The 13,577-nt window shown below is 53.1% G+C and overlaps 2 protein-coding genes across 5 annotated transcripts in view; one reads left to right on the top strand and one right to left on the bottom strand.

Annotated features, from left to right (window-relative positions):
- Nucleotides 1-3,709, top strand: part of SDS (serine dehydratase) — an 11,274-nt gene extending 7,565 nt beyond the window's left edge. For both annotated transcript variants that reach the window (XM_017946230.3, XM_003907200.5), the window contains 2 exons: nt 2,131-2,255; nt 3,005-3,709. In XM_017946230.3, the coding sequence (XP_017801719.1) occupies nt 2,131-2,255; nt 3,005-3,213 (334 nt within the window). In that variant the 3' untranslated portion in view covers nt 3,214-3,709. The remainder of the gene's footprint in view (nt 1-2,130; nt 2,256-3,004) is intronic.
- Nucleotides 619-13,577, bottom strand: part of PLBD2 (phospholipase B domain containing 2) — a 35,139-nt gene continuing 22,180 nt past the window's right edge. For 2 of the 3 annotated variants that reach the window (XM_017946229.3, XM_031650786.1), the window contains exons 7-13: nt 12,861-13,021; nt 12,180-12,275; nt 11,843-11,914; nt 10,076-10,228; nt 9,261-9,423; nt 8,542-8,694; nt 619-696 (exon numbers count right to left, since the gene is read on the bottom strand). In XM_017946229.3, the coding sequence (XP_017801718.1) occupies nt 640-696; nt 8,542-8,694; nt 9,261-9,423; nt 10,076-10,228; nt 11,843-11,914; nt 12,180-12,275; nt 12,861-13,021 (855 nt within the window). In that variant the 3' untranslated portion in view covers nt 619-639. Of the gene's footprint in view, nt 697-7,758; nt 8,695-9,260; nt 9,424-10,075; nt 10,229-11,842; nt 11,915-12,179; nt 12,276-12,860; nt 13,022-13,577 lie in introns of those variants that run through there. The other variant, XM_003907198.4, reaches the window with a different exon arrangement.

Raw genomic sequence — 13,577 nt, 5'->3', positions numbered from 1 at the left:
ACTGGCTGATCTGGGGAGAGAGTGGCGCATAAACCCAAGTCTTGCTCCTAAGGAGTTCATATCCAAGCCCCAAACCTTTGATAGATAGTTTTTGTTTGTTTGTATGTTTGTTTGTTTGTTTTGAGATGGAGTTTTGCTCTCGTTGCCCAAGCTGGAGTGCAACGGCATGTGCAAGTGCCAATTGGAGTGCAAGTGCCATGACACTTGGCTAACTTTGTATTTTTAGTAGAAATGGAGTTTTACTGTGTTAGCCAGGCTAGTCTCAAACTCCTGACCTCAGGTGATCTGCCCACCTCAGCCTCTCAAAGTGCTGGGATTATAGGCATGAGCCACCATGCCTGACCGATAGATAGTATTTAATTAGGATTAGGTTTTGGCCCCATTACACAGAAGCCCCAAATAACAGTGGCTTAGATGAGATTGAACTTTACTATGAAAAGTCAGGGCCCCGGGTCCATTAAGTTTGTTTCCCCATTATCCTTAGCATGTAGCCTTTTGGTCCAAAATGGTTGCCTGAGTGCCAGCTATCACACCCACATTCCATGTGGCAGGGAGGGGGAAGCAAGGGCAGAAGGCTATGCTCCAACCTTCAAAGACAGACACAACACTTCCACTTACCTTTTGTTGGCCTGAACGTAGTCACATGGCCACATGCAGCTGCCAGAGAGGCTGGGAAATGTCTTTATACCAGGTGATCTAGAAAAGACACCAGGGCAGACAATAGTCTCCACTACAGAGAGGGAAGACTGAATCCAGCCAGATAAGAACTTCTTCCGGCTTTCTGAGCCTGGCATCTGGAGCTTCTGTGTCCCACACTGTAGGGACTGAAGACATCATGGCTGAGTGCCTACTGTAAACCACGTGCTGCTGAGGGCTGAGGTGGCCAAGGCCCTCAAGATGCTCCTGGGGAAGGGAGAGGGGGCAGTTGAGCTGGGAACAGAGCCAGTGGTCACCCCGGGGGGCTGGGGACAGCGCCAACACATTGGTTACCAGCGCAGGTCTTGAAGTTATACAGATCCTGCTTGCAGCCCCAGCTCCAGCACTCCCTAGGTGTGTGACCTTGGGCAAATGACTGTATACTGTGCCTCAGTTTCCCCTTCCCAAAATCAAACCAATTAACAACAGCAGAGTTCTTGTGTGAATTCAATAATGCTTGTGAAGTGCTTGGCACCTAATGCTTTCTCAAAAAGTAATCGGGGCGCTTGTTACTATAGGGGAGTACCATTTGAGAATTCCACATAGGGCCGTGGGACTCAGTACTCTCCCAGGAGGACTCCTTGGAGGAGGTGGCCTTAATCCTGAGCCTTGAAGGACAGAGCAGGATGTGGGCAGGCAGAGTGGTACCAAGCCTTATGAGGGTTAACCAGGTAGAGGTTGCAACCCAGAGCAAAGGCAGGGAGTCCTATCAGGGAACAACAAGTGTCCTCTTAGGCATTTGCTCCTGACTTAGTGTTGATCAGAATATGATGCTCTGCCAAGGCAGGAGGATCACTTGAGCCCAGGAGTTCAAGACTAGCCTGGGGTTGGGCATGGCGGCTCATGCCTGTAATCCCAGCACTTTGGGAGGCCAAGGTGGGTGGATCACCTGAGGTCAGGAGTTTGAAGCCAGCCTGGTCAACATGGTGAAACCCCATCTCTACTAAAAATACAAAAATTAGCCAGGCGTGGTTGGGCACCTGTAGTCCCAGCTACTTGGGAGGCTGAGGCAGGAGAATTGCTTGAACCCAGGAGGCAGAGACTGCAGTGAGCCGAGATCATGCCACTGCACACTCCAGCCTGGGCAACAGAGCAACACTCCATCAAAAAAAAAAAAAAACAAAAACAAAAACAAAAAACCCAGCGTGGGCAACATAGTGACACCCCCCGTCTCAAAAAAATTAAAAATAGTGATAATAAAGAATATACTATGTGATGCCAATTCAAACACTCTCACCTTATTAGAATACCCCACTTGGTTCGGGGATCCCTGAGGCTTTTCAGTGCTTTACGGCTGCAGAGGTGACACCTGTCCCCCTTGCCCATGGATTCACTGCCTTCTCCGTCTCACATCCATCTCCTTCTCTCCCTCCCTGCCCCCATCTCTCTCCTGTTTCCCCCACTCCCATCCTCTTCTGGGTTCCCACTTCTCAGTGTTGCCAAGGCCCTGGGTGTGAAGACTGTGGGGGCTCAGGCCCTGAAGCTGTTTCAGGAACACCCCATTTTCTCTGAAGTTATCTCGGACCAGGAGGCTGTGGCCGCCATTGAGAAGTTCGTGGGTATGTGCCAGGATCTCTCGTGACCTGACCTGCTGACTCAGGAGCTAAGTGGCTGTCCACTTGGTGTGCCACTGGGGATCCCACTCACCCCAAATTTTCTCCACAGTTCTGTCTTCCATCTCTGCCTAGAACCTTCCATTAACGGAAGGTAATACAATGCAGTGTAGACATGGAAGAGCAAAAGCCACACATAATAGAAAAGTAAATAGAAAAGTAAATAGAAAAGTAAGCCTGATAACCATAGCAGCAGAAAACAATAAGTATTTAAAATAATGCTTCTGAGTTTCCTGGTAGCCAGAGTAAAAAAGGAAAACATGGGGCTCAGAGTTGGATTCATTCAGAGGTGGGTCTGTAACTAGGTTGGACTCTTTCTGGGTTCAGTCTAGGGCAGGGATGGCAAAAAAGAGAGAAAAAAATAGTACCATTTATGCTTCTGTACCTGCTGCACACTTGGCTAATCAACCATGGAACTCTTGCTCAGATGATGCCTCAGAATTCTTCTCAACACAGTGCTCAAGCAACCACACTCATTCTATCAGTGTTAGCACTCATAACGAAACCCAGGCCCTGGCTCAGGCTTGGAAGGGCCAATTCAGGGTGATAACGGGATGTGCGGTCCAGGACCTGCATCTGCAGCCAGGGCTGAGAGCTGATTGGCTCAGTATTCCCAAGTCCTGCCAATGGCCTGTCAGCTCCTGTGCACCCTGGGAAACTCAGGCCACACCCCTGTCACTCCCCTTCTCCGGCAGATGATGAGAAGATCCTGGTGGAGCCCGCCTGCGGGGCAGCCCTGGCTGCTGTCTACAGCCACGTGATCCAGAAGCTCCAACGGGAGGGGAATCTCCAAGCCCCCCTGCCATCCCTTGTGGTCATCGTCTGTGGGGGCAGCAACATCAGCCTGGCCCAGCTGTGGGCGCTCAAGGAACAGCTGGGCATGACAAATGGGTTGCCCAAGTGATGACGGACCCTTTCCGATCTGTCCTCTCCTAGCTCAGGAGACCCCTGGAGGGGCTGGAGTTTTATCCAGCGCCTCGATGTATGTTTGGTTGAGCGCCTGTGGCCCAGGTGCAGGTTAACTTCTTGTTATCAGGAGCCCACTATACAGATGCCAAAGGTCGGCAGTCAATGAGGCTATGAACTGGACCTTTTTGGTATCTGTGTGACTGCTCTGTGCCCATCCTTAGCCAACTTGCTGGCGTGACAAGTGCCCACAAGTAACACACCAGGTCCCCAGAGGAAGGTGGATGGGAGAGACCTGAATCACAGCAGTGAGGAATTCCTCAAAGCTGTGACTCTGCCCGAGAACTTGTTCCCAGGGAAGGTAAACAGGGCCACCATCCAGGGTTGAGGAACCATCTCAGCCATCCTCCCAGGAAGCCCACCCCTGACCCTTACAAATTTTTCTAATATGCAAACTTTTTCATTGAAAAAATAAAATATATTTATGAAACAAAGATCCTGTGTGTTTTCCCGTCATCAGCTGTCTTCCTTCCTGCTTTCCTTCCTTAGAAGGAAGACCTTGGGGTCTTCTAATAAGCAGACCCTAAGTCTGCTCTCAGCCCCAGTTCTCAACTGGGGCCCCAGAGTGAGGCCAGGAGCCTGACTCCAGCTGGTCTTGTGTGCCAGGAGAGGGGCATCCCTGTACCACAGGAAGCAGGTGTCTAAACAAGAGGGACTTGGGGTAGGACAAAGGCTGCCTCCGCTGAAGGCAGAAGCAGCTGAGGAGGCCAACTTCATTCTGATAGGAAGTCCTTCCTGGTAAGTCAGAATTATTTCATCACAGAATTATTTCATCACAGACCCAATGGAAGTAAAGAAGTGAGGCCCCCTCCCCTGGGGGTGTGTGAGCTGACACTGGACAACCATCTGCGGGAGAGGGAAGGGGTGGTTGGACTTGAAGTCAATGTCATGCAAACCCTCCTCAAATATGGAACCATCTCTTCCAACGAAAGAATGTGCTGAAGCCCGTATCATAGTTCAAAGAGAAATTACTGGAGCTGGCTCCAGAGCATGGAGGGAACCCCACCCTCAAGGCACTTTTTGGATGACCCCAAGTTCAAACTGAAGTTTAAGAGTCACTCAGAGCCGGGCACAGTGGCTCATGCCTGTAATCGCAGCACTTTGGGAGGCCAAAGCAGGCGGATCACTTGAAGCCAGAGGCTCGAGATCAACCTGGCCAACATGGTGAAACCCCGTCTCTATTAAAAATACAAAAATTAGCCAGGCGTGGTGGTGTCCACCTGTAATCCCAGCTACTCCAGAGGCTGAGACAGGAGAATCGCTTGAACCCACAAGGCAGAGGTTGCAGTGAGTGAGATTGTGCCACTGCACTCCAGCCTGGGCAAAAAAAGTGAGACTCTGTCTTAAAAAAAAAAAAAAAAAAATCACACAGATCTGAGTGATCCAAAGCCTGCCTGGAATAGGACCGCCTCCAGCTTCCACTGTCCAGCCTGAGCCTGGCACAAAGCCCCAGCCTGCTAGAGGTGGCACCGGGGCACTGTGGGCAGGGGCTGACCAGCTGGCCAGAGCCTTACCCTTCAGGGAGGCAGCAGCAATAGAGGTGCCTGCAGCGGCCATCTTGAAGCTGAGGATTGTGGGGAACTCACAGTGCTCAGAGTCAAGTGGCACTACCTTCGCAGCTGCCTCTGGAAAGGTGGGTCCCACCTTTGCTGAGCTAGCTGATGTCCCAGTCGGGGACCATCTGCATGACCACCCCCATATGCTCTGTGCAGTCAGCCTGGCTTCATGGCTACCCCCACCTCCTGGAAAACAGAAAGCAGCCAGGATCATTCTAGGGAATAAGAAAGTGATCCTGGGTGAGAACCACCACCTGGGTCTCCACTCGCTCATCTGTAAAATGGGTCTCCCGGAAGCCCCAGCCTCAGGAGTGGCTGTGAAGATTCAGTGGCTGGAGCACAGTAGGTGTGGCCTGTTTCACCAGGGCCTGCACCATCACAAGGAGATGAGGAAGGTGGGCTGGGCTCCAATCCTGGCTCTGATGGGCCCAGGTCTTCAGACTTTGGGCACATTACCTCCCTGCCCCAAACCTGCTTCCTCATCTGTAAAACATAAATGATAACCCCAGCCTCTCCCAACAGGGCTATCCTGAGAAGGAAGAGAGACTCAGGTATGAAAACACTCTGAAGAATTGGGAAATGTACCAGCAGAAAGTTAGTTTTTAAAACCACAAGTTGGCCAGGCATGGTGGCTCATGCCTGTAATCCCAGCACTTTGGGAGGCCGAGGTGGGAGGATCGCTTGAGCCCAGGAGTTCAAGACCAGCCTAGTTGGCACAGTGAGACTCTGTCTCTACAAAAAGGAAAAATAACTTGAACCCGGGAGGCAGAGGTTGCAGTGAGCCAGGATTACGCCACTACACTCCAGTCTGGCGACAGAGCGAGACTCCGTCTCAAAAAAAAATAATAAAAAGGAAAATAAAATAAGATAAAACCACAAGTCAATTCCCAACCCCATACCCCAACCTTGCTTTATTTTCTCCATGCGTTTACCAGCACTGACACACTGCATATTTCATTTTTTTTTTTTTTTTTTACTATCTCCCCAATGTAAACTTCACAAGAGCAGGGACGCTTTGGTCCCTTTTGTTATAAAGTATCCCCTGGACCTCATAACAGTGCCTGGCATGTACTAGGGGTTCAATAAGTGTTTGCTAATGAAGAGATGCTGACTGCATGAGGCCCCGTATGGGCTGCATCACATCCCCCAGGGAAACGCTGCTCACACCATTACCCCATTTCACAGATGAGGTAATCGAGGCTCAGAGAGGTTGAGTCCATAGCTAGCTAGTAAGAGGTGGAGACAGAATTCAAACCCAGGTCTCTGACTCCAGGGCTGTGTGCTTTCCTCTCTCCAAGCACACAACACTGGGAGAGTCTTGTCTCCAAGGCAGGCTGCATGAGATCAGACAGGGAGAGAGCCTTTTTTTGTATCAGTCTGTACACCACAATATGGCTTAGGAAGGTCTTGGTGGTTAACAAGGCTCCCAAATAGGACCCAGAACATAGGTGCTCCATAAACATCTGGATGAATGAATGGATGGATGGATATGAATGAATGGATGGTTATGAATGAATCTGCACAGATGTGTGTGTGGATGAATGGGTGATAAATGAATAGGTAGGTGGATGGATGAGTGGGTGGGTAGATGAATGGATGGATGGATGGATGGATGAGTGAGTGGATGGATGGGTATATAGGTGATAAATGGATAGGTGGATAGATGAGTGAATGGATGGTGGATGGATGGAAATGGAATGAAGGAAATGGATGGAGGTGGACAAATGGAATGGAAGGATGGATGGATGGTGGAATGGATGATAAATGGATAGGTAGGTAGATGGATGAGTGGAAGGATGGATGGAAAGGAATGGATGGAAATGGTGGATAAATGGAAGGATGGATAGGGGAGTGGGGTGGATGGACAGGTAGATGGGTGGATAAAATGGACAGGTGGTGGAAGGAGGGAGGAAAGAATGGATAGATGGATGGAAAATGAACAGATGAAAAGGAAGGATGGATGGAAGAATGGATGGATGGATGGATGGTGGATGGGTGACAAATAGTGGATGGTGGTGGAGGATGGATGGTGGTGGTGGATGGATAGATGGATGGATGGATGGATAGGAAGATGGTGGATGGAATGGGTGGTGGATGGAATGGTGGATAAATGGTGGTGGATGGATAATGATAACTGGAAGACACATAAAACCCTGTCTGATCTTATTGGTGGATGGATGAGTGAATGGCTGGATGAATAAATGGGTGGGTGGGTAAGTGGATGGAAAATGGACAGATGAAGCCGGGCACGGGGGCTCACACCTGTAATCCCAGCACTTTGGGAGGCCAAGATGGGCGGATCACCTGAGGTCAGGAATTCAAGACCAGCCTGACCAACATGGTGAAACCCCGTCTCTACTAAAAATACAAAATTAGCCAGGCATGGTGGCTCATGCCTGTAACCCCAGCTACTCGGGAAGCTAAGGCAGGAGAATCACTTGAACCCGGGAAGCAGAAGTTGCAGTGAGCAGAGATTGCACCATTGCACTCCAGCCTGGGCAACAGAGTGAAACTCCCTAAGAAAGAAAAGAAAAAAGAAAAGAAAAGGAAGGGAAAGGAAATGAAAGGAAAGAAAAGAGGAAAAAGGAAAAAGGAAAGGAAAGGAAGAAAAGAAAGAAAATGGACAGATGGAGATGGCTGAATGGTTGGCTGGATGATTGGATGGTTGGATGGGTGGGTGGATGGCGGGGTGGATGGATGATAAATGGATAGGTAGGTGGGTGGATGGATGGAAGATGGATGGGTGGGTGGGAGGCTGTGCAGATGGATGACGGGTGAGTATGTTGGCAGATGAGTGAATGGACAGAAGGACAGACAGAGGGCTGTACAGGAGGCTGCATGGGGGATGATGGCACAGAACGCAAACCTGAGAGGAAAAAAGGCGCTGACCCCGGCTTCCCTGCCACCCCAAGAAGCACAGCACGGGGCCAGAGCCACTCTTGTTTAATGGTGGCACAGCCTGCAGTCTGGTTCCTCCATCAGGGCGCTGTGGGCATGGCCCTGAGGTGAGGGACAGGCCTGGGGTGGGGTGGGGGCCTGAGGCAGAAGCATGGGGGCTGACCCTCTGCCTGACATGGAGAGAGGACATTCAGAACCCTCCAGCCACAGATGGCCAGAAACTTTGGTTTTTGTTTGTTTTCAAGTTTCTGTCCTCAAGGAAGCTGTCCAGAAAGGGAGACGAAGGGACTGCTTCCTGAGGGAGCAGAGGGGCCAGAGCTGGGAGGAGCAACGCCAGCCGGAGACAATGCCCAGACAAAACTCACCAGCTCCAGGGCCACCCGTGGGAATGCAGCTGGGAGAAGGGTGCTGTAACAGGCTCCTCCCACCCCATGGGAGCCCCAGAGTCTGACCCCAGGACCTTCCCAAGCCCTCAGGAAGGAGAAGCACGAGGAAGGGGCCCCAGGGGTGGGAATGAGATCGAGAGAGCAGCAGCAGGAAACAGAGAGAAACAGAGAGTGGGAGATGCAGGGCGGGGGCAGAGGAGACGCCGCGGTGCCCACCCACCTCGGGGGAGAGAGGGAGTCAGTTCTGAGCCCCATCAGGTTCGTGCCCCACCCTAGGAGAAGATAATTCAGACCCCAGATCAGAGAACAAAGCCCCCAGAAGGGGCTGGGGTTGGAGGTCCGGTGGCCTTGGGACGGGGTGGCCCTGCCGAAGGTCAGCAGGGGCGAAAGCAGCAGAGCAGGGACAGAGCCTCAGTCCCACGAAACCTTGACAGGCGCGAACTTCCACAGGTCTGGCTGGCCCATGTGCAGCAGGCCGCTGAAGGGCGAAGTACTCCACTGGAACGGGGGCACCTGGTCCCACGTGGGACCGCTGGCCGCCAGCAGGCCCAGGATCCTGGCCAGCGACATGCTGGTCACCTGGGGACAGGGCAGAGCCGCAGCTGAGCAGGGGCCCTGGCCTGCCCCAATCCAGGCGCCCGGCCTCCTACCCTGACCTTGACCCCACAGCCCAATTCTGCACTGTCACTTTTTTTTTTGAGTCTCTGCTCTGTCACCCAGCCTGGAGTGCAGTGACATGATCTCGGCTCACTGCAACCTCTGCCTCCCGGGTTCAAGCAATTCTCATGCCTCAGTCTCCTGAGTAGCTGGCATTACAGACGCCTGCCACCATGCCCGGCTAATTTTTGTATTATTAGTAGAGACGGGTTTTCACCATATGGGCCAGGCTGGTCTCAAACTCCTGACCTCAAGTGATCTGCCCACCTGGGCCTCCCAAAGTGCTGGGATTACAGGCGTGAGCCACCATGCCCAGCCCATACTGTCACCTTTACTGTGACCCCAACCACAGCCCAATTCTGACTGTCATTCCTGTCCCGCCATCAGCTTTGCCCCAACCTGTCTCCTCCCCCAAACTGGTGATGGTGACTCCCCCCACCCACAGCCCTCAGGCCCCCAGCCTCCAGGCCCTAGGGAGGAGGCAGCACCTTCACATCGATGCCCCCGTGGGAGCGCTGACGCAGGGCCTGGAAAGGGTAGGAGCCATTGGCCGGGTTGAGGTCAGAGCGGGCAGAGATCGCATTCTCCCCATTGGGCTGTGGGTCGCAGGCTTTGCACAGTGACAGGGGGTCATGGAGGAAGTCATTGTACCTGGATGGGGAAAAGGAGGGAACATCAGTCATCCCAGGAAGGAGAGGTTAAGACAGGGGCCCAAATCCTCACGGGCAGCCCGGTTAACAGCCGCCAGCCTTCAGCCTGATGAGCCCCTCCCACCGCACGGTGCCCCTGACAATTCCTCTGCCAGGGGCCCGGACCCTTCACCTAAGTCACTCTGCCTCCATTATTCAGCTCTCTGCTCAGGCACCCATCCTCAGGGAAGAGCTCCATGCCACCGCCCCAGCCAGGTGAGGCAGCCGCTTGTCCCCGGATAGCCTCTCTTGGAACACAGCCATCTTTACACATTGACACCCGTGCAAGAACTTGATGGATTTCTGCACCACCCAAGAGACAGGACAGTGGGGCACAGGTTTTCTACCTGTTGTTTCTGGTGCCAAGCATAGTGCCCAGCAGTACAGGTCACTCAGGAGATGTCTAGCATCCTCCCTTAGCTATGGGGACTGTGACAGGACCCAAGTGGAGCGCGGCCACCGAGCTGCTGCACTGGTGTCCAACGTCTGACCACCCCCTGCTGGCCCTCTGGGGCTGGCGGCAAAGTTTGAATGAGTTGGTACAAAGAGCACATAGGAAGTTCTGTGTTCCTGCGGCCTCCCTCTCCCCAACCCACCACCCAACCAGCACCTACCTCATCAGCCTGACCATGGAGTCCATGTCTTGTACCAGGGACTGGTTCCGCCGGAAGATCTGGGCCCGGGGGCTCCCGTCATAAGAAAACCAGTCCCCATACTGGGCCACGAGGGCCTGCAGCCCACTGGCATTGAACACAGTCTCGAAGGACCTGCCGGGGACAAGGATGGTCACCCATGACCCCCACTGGCCTCACTCAGCCAAGGTTGTGGCCAGGGAGGGGAGGGACAGTCACACCAGGACATTATCACTTACAACTATGACATTCAGACAGGGCGTAGTGGCTCACGCCTGTAATCCCAACACTTTGGGAGTCCAAGGGGGGCAGATAACCTGAGGTCAGGAGTTCGAGACTAGCCTGGTCAACATGGTGAAACCCCATCTCCACTAAAAATACAAAAATCAACCAGGCACGGTGGTATGTGCCTGTAATCCCAGCTACTCGGGAGGCTGAAGTAGGTGACTCACTTGAACCCGGGAGGCAGAGGTTGCAGTGAGCCGAGATTGCACCATTGCACTCCAGCCTGGGCAACAGAGCGAGACTCTGTCTCAAAAAACAAAAAACAAAACAAAAAAAACTACGCCATTTGGGATAACAATAATGTCTTTCCATTTGTGCTGGGGGGTGGCTTGGTGGAGTGGCTGAGTTTGGGTTCTGGGGCCCAAAAGACATGGCTTCAAATTGTGCCTTCAGCCGGGCGCGGTGGCTCAAGCCTGTAATCCCAGCACTTTGGGAGGCCAAGACGGGCGGATCACAAGGTCAGGAGATCGAGACCATCCTGGCTAACACGGTGAAACTCCGTCTCTACTAAAAATACAAAAAACTAGCCGGGCGAGGTGGCGGGCGCCTGTAGTCCCAGCTACTCGGGAGGCTGAGGCAGGAGAATGGCGTAAACCCAGGAGGCGGAGCTTGCAGTGAGCTGAGATCCGGCCACTGCACTCCAGCCTGGGCGACAGAGCGAGACTCCATCTCAAAAAAAAAAAAAAAAAAACAAATGTGCCTTCAGTCTGGGTGCAGTGGCTTACACCTGTAATCCCAGCACTTGGGGAGGCCAAGGCAGGTGGATAACTTGAGTCAGGAGTTTGAGACCAGCCTGGCCAACATGGTGAAACCCTGTCTCTACTGAAAATAGAAAAATTAGCCAAGCATGGTGGCTGGCGACTATAAGCCCAGCTACTCAGGAGGCTGAGGCAGGAGAATCGCTTGAGCCCAGGAGGCGGAGGTTGCAGTGAGCTGAGATTGTGCCATTGCACTCCAGCCTGGGTGACAGGGTGAGACTCTGTCTCAAAACAAAAAACAAATCCTGCCTTCACCATTCGCCAACAGGGGAAACTTGGGAAAGTGAGGTACTTTCTCAGGGCCTCAGTTTTATCATCTGTGAGATGGGAACAGGAACTCTAGTGACCACATGTGGCAGTTTTAAGAGTCAAATGAGAAAATGCAGGTAAAGTAGGTAAGCCTCAGGAGGTGACGGCTGTACAGCCCAGTAAGGCAGATCCAGTCACAGACCCTGGCAGGGGTCAGTCCCTGAGCCTGGCCATCCCACACCACCCTGCTCTGGGCGTTAGAACCAGAGGTCACATGGATGCTGACCTAAGCCACGCAACTACACTGCCAAACTGTCTGGGCTCTCCTGGCCAGAAGAGGGGGTAGGCTGGGATTCTTCGTTCTGTGGGTTTAAAAATATTGCCTAGGAAGGAGCTGGGCAAGTAGTAAGGTGGATGCCCTCGAGGGTGACGGGGAGCGGGGTGAGAAGGCACGCACGGTATGTTGTAGCTGGCCCAGTAGGTCTTCTGGTAGAGTTCCGAGGTCTTGTCGGCCACCACCACCATGCCGCTGAGACCGAGAAGAGAGATGGGGTGGAGGTGATCAGAAAAGGGGCTCCTGTGGGCACTGCCCTGCTCGGGGAGCCCCGATGGCTCCCCATTGGCTGGGGGAAGGATAAGTCCTGAACTTCAGCCCCCACCAGGGACACCTTCTCTTCCAGCCACAACCTCCTGAGATCGTTCCCTCACTGCACAGTGCCAGCATGGCTCTGGGCCTTCACCCTGGCAGTCCCCTCTGCCCCAAGCCCCCACCCCCTCCCTCCCAGGATACGCACGGGATCTGCTCCAGGATGGTGAGCACCCGGCTCCCGGGGCTGGGCCCACCCGGGATGAACGCCTTGTAGTCCACAATCATCCACTGGTTGTTATACCTGCCGGGCAGGGGGAAGGAGGACTGAACAGAGCCTGGGGCCACCTCCCCAGCTCTCCCCACCCCACAGTGTCCCACTCAGCTAGGAATCACAGGAAGTGGGCCTGGGGGTGTCTGGCCATTCAACTGACACCCTGACACTGCAGCATGACCAGGTATCCACAAACTCCTCTCTCGTCATGCTGCTTGACTGTTCCAGAATATTCTATGGCTCCCTAGGTCAGCTGCTCTGCCGGATGCTGTAAGATCTGCACTGCCCAGTTCCAGTGTCTCTGGCTCACAGGCCCTGCCATCCACCCACGTCCACCTCCTCAAACAGCCCTCCCCGCTGTCCCCTTGAGAGTCTTCAGGTTCCAAGTGCTCTTCCTGTACTGCCACCAAGGCACTCCTTCCTAGGCTGAGGAGCCTGCAGGGGAGGGGCAAATCCTTTCCTTCCCTAGCCTCAGTCTCCCCATGTATGAAACAAAGGAGGGCGTGGGGTGTGTGGCCTGGGTGCCACATCTGGTCCCTGGGGGTCTGAGTGTTAAAGGGGAGGTTGGTCTATTTCTTGGTGCAGGGGAAGCCACAGGGCCAGAAGCCCACTCACGTGCCGCTGTTGAACCTCTTGAAGATGTCTGCCCAGGTGGCCCCATCCAAGGCCAGGCGGTTGGCCACAATGTTGCGTACCCACTCCAGCACACAGCCCGTGGGCCGCACATACTTCCACAGGGCTGGGTTCTTGTTGCCAATGGTGGTCTCCAGTGTTACCTGTGGGAAGGTCAAGGGGACCGTTACACAGCCTAGGCATGCTGCCACCAAGTGGCAGTACTTCATCAGTCATGGCTCTTTTTTTTTTTTTTTTTTTGAGATGGGGTCTCACTCTTGCCTAGGCTGGAGTGCCATCCTAGTTACTAGGGAAGCTGAGGCATGAAAATTGCTTGAACCTGGGAGACGGAGGTTGTAGTGGGCTGAGATTGCGCCACTGCACTCCAGCCTGGGCAACAGAGAGCCTATCTAAAACAAAAAACAAAAAGCAACAAAAAAAAACCCCACAAAAAACAACAACAAAAAAACCCACCATCACCACCAACAACAACAAAAAGCTGAAAACAGCTAAAAGATAGCCATATCCATAAATGTGATTTTTTTTTTTCTCTTTAAAGAGGAAAAAAAGGGCTGGGCACAGTGGCTCGGGCCTGTAATCCCAGCACTTTGGGAGGCCAAGAGGGGCAGAATGCTTGAGCCCAGGAGGTCGAGACCAGCCTGGGCAACACGGCAAAACCCGTCTCTACAAAAAATAAAAAAATTAGCCAGGCATGGTGGC

This window comes from Papio anubis, chromosome 9 (assembly GCF_008728515.1).
Source record: "Papio anubis isolate 15944 chromosome 9, Panubis1.0, whole genome shotgun sequence".
Lineage (NCBI taxonomy): Eukaryota > Metazoa > Chordata > Mammalia > Primates > Cercopithecidae > Papio > Papio anubis.
The sequence above is the reverse complement of the archived record's forward strand: the minus strand, read 5'-3'. Positions and strand labels throughout refer to the sequence as shown.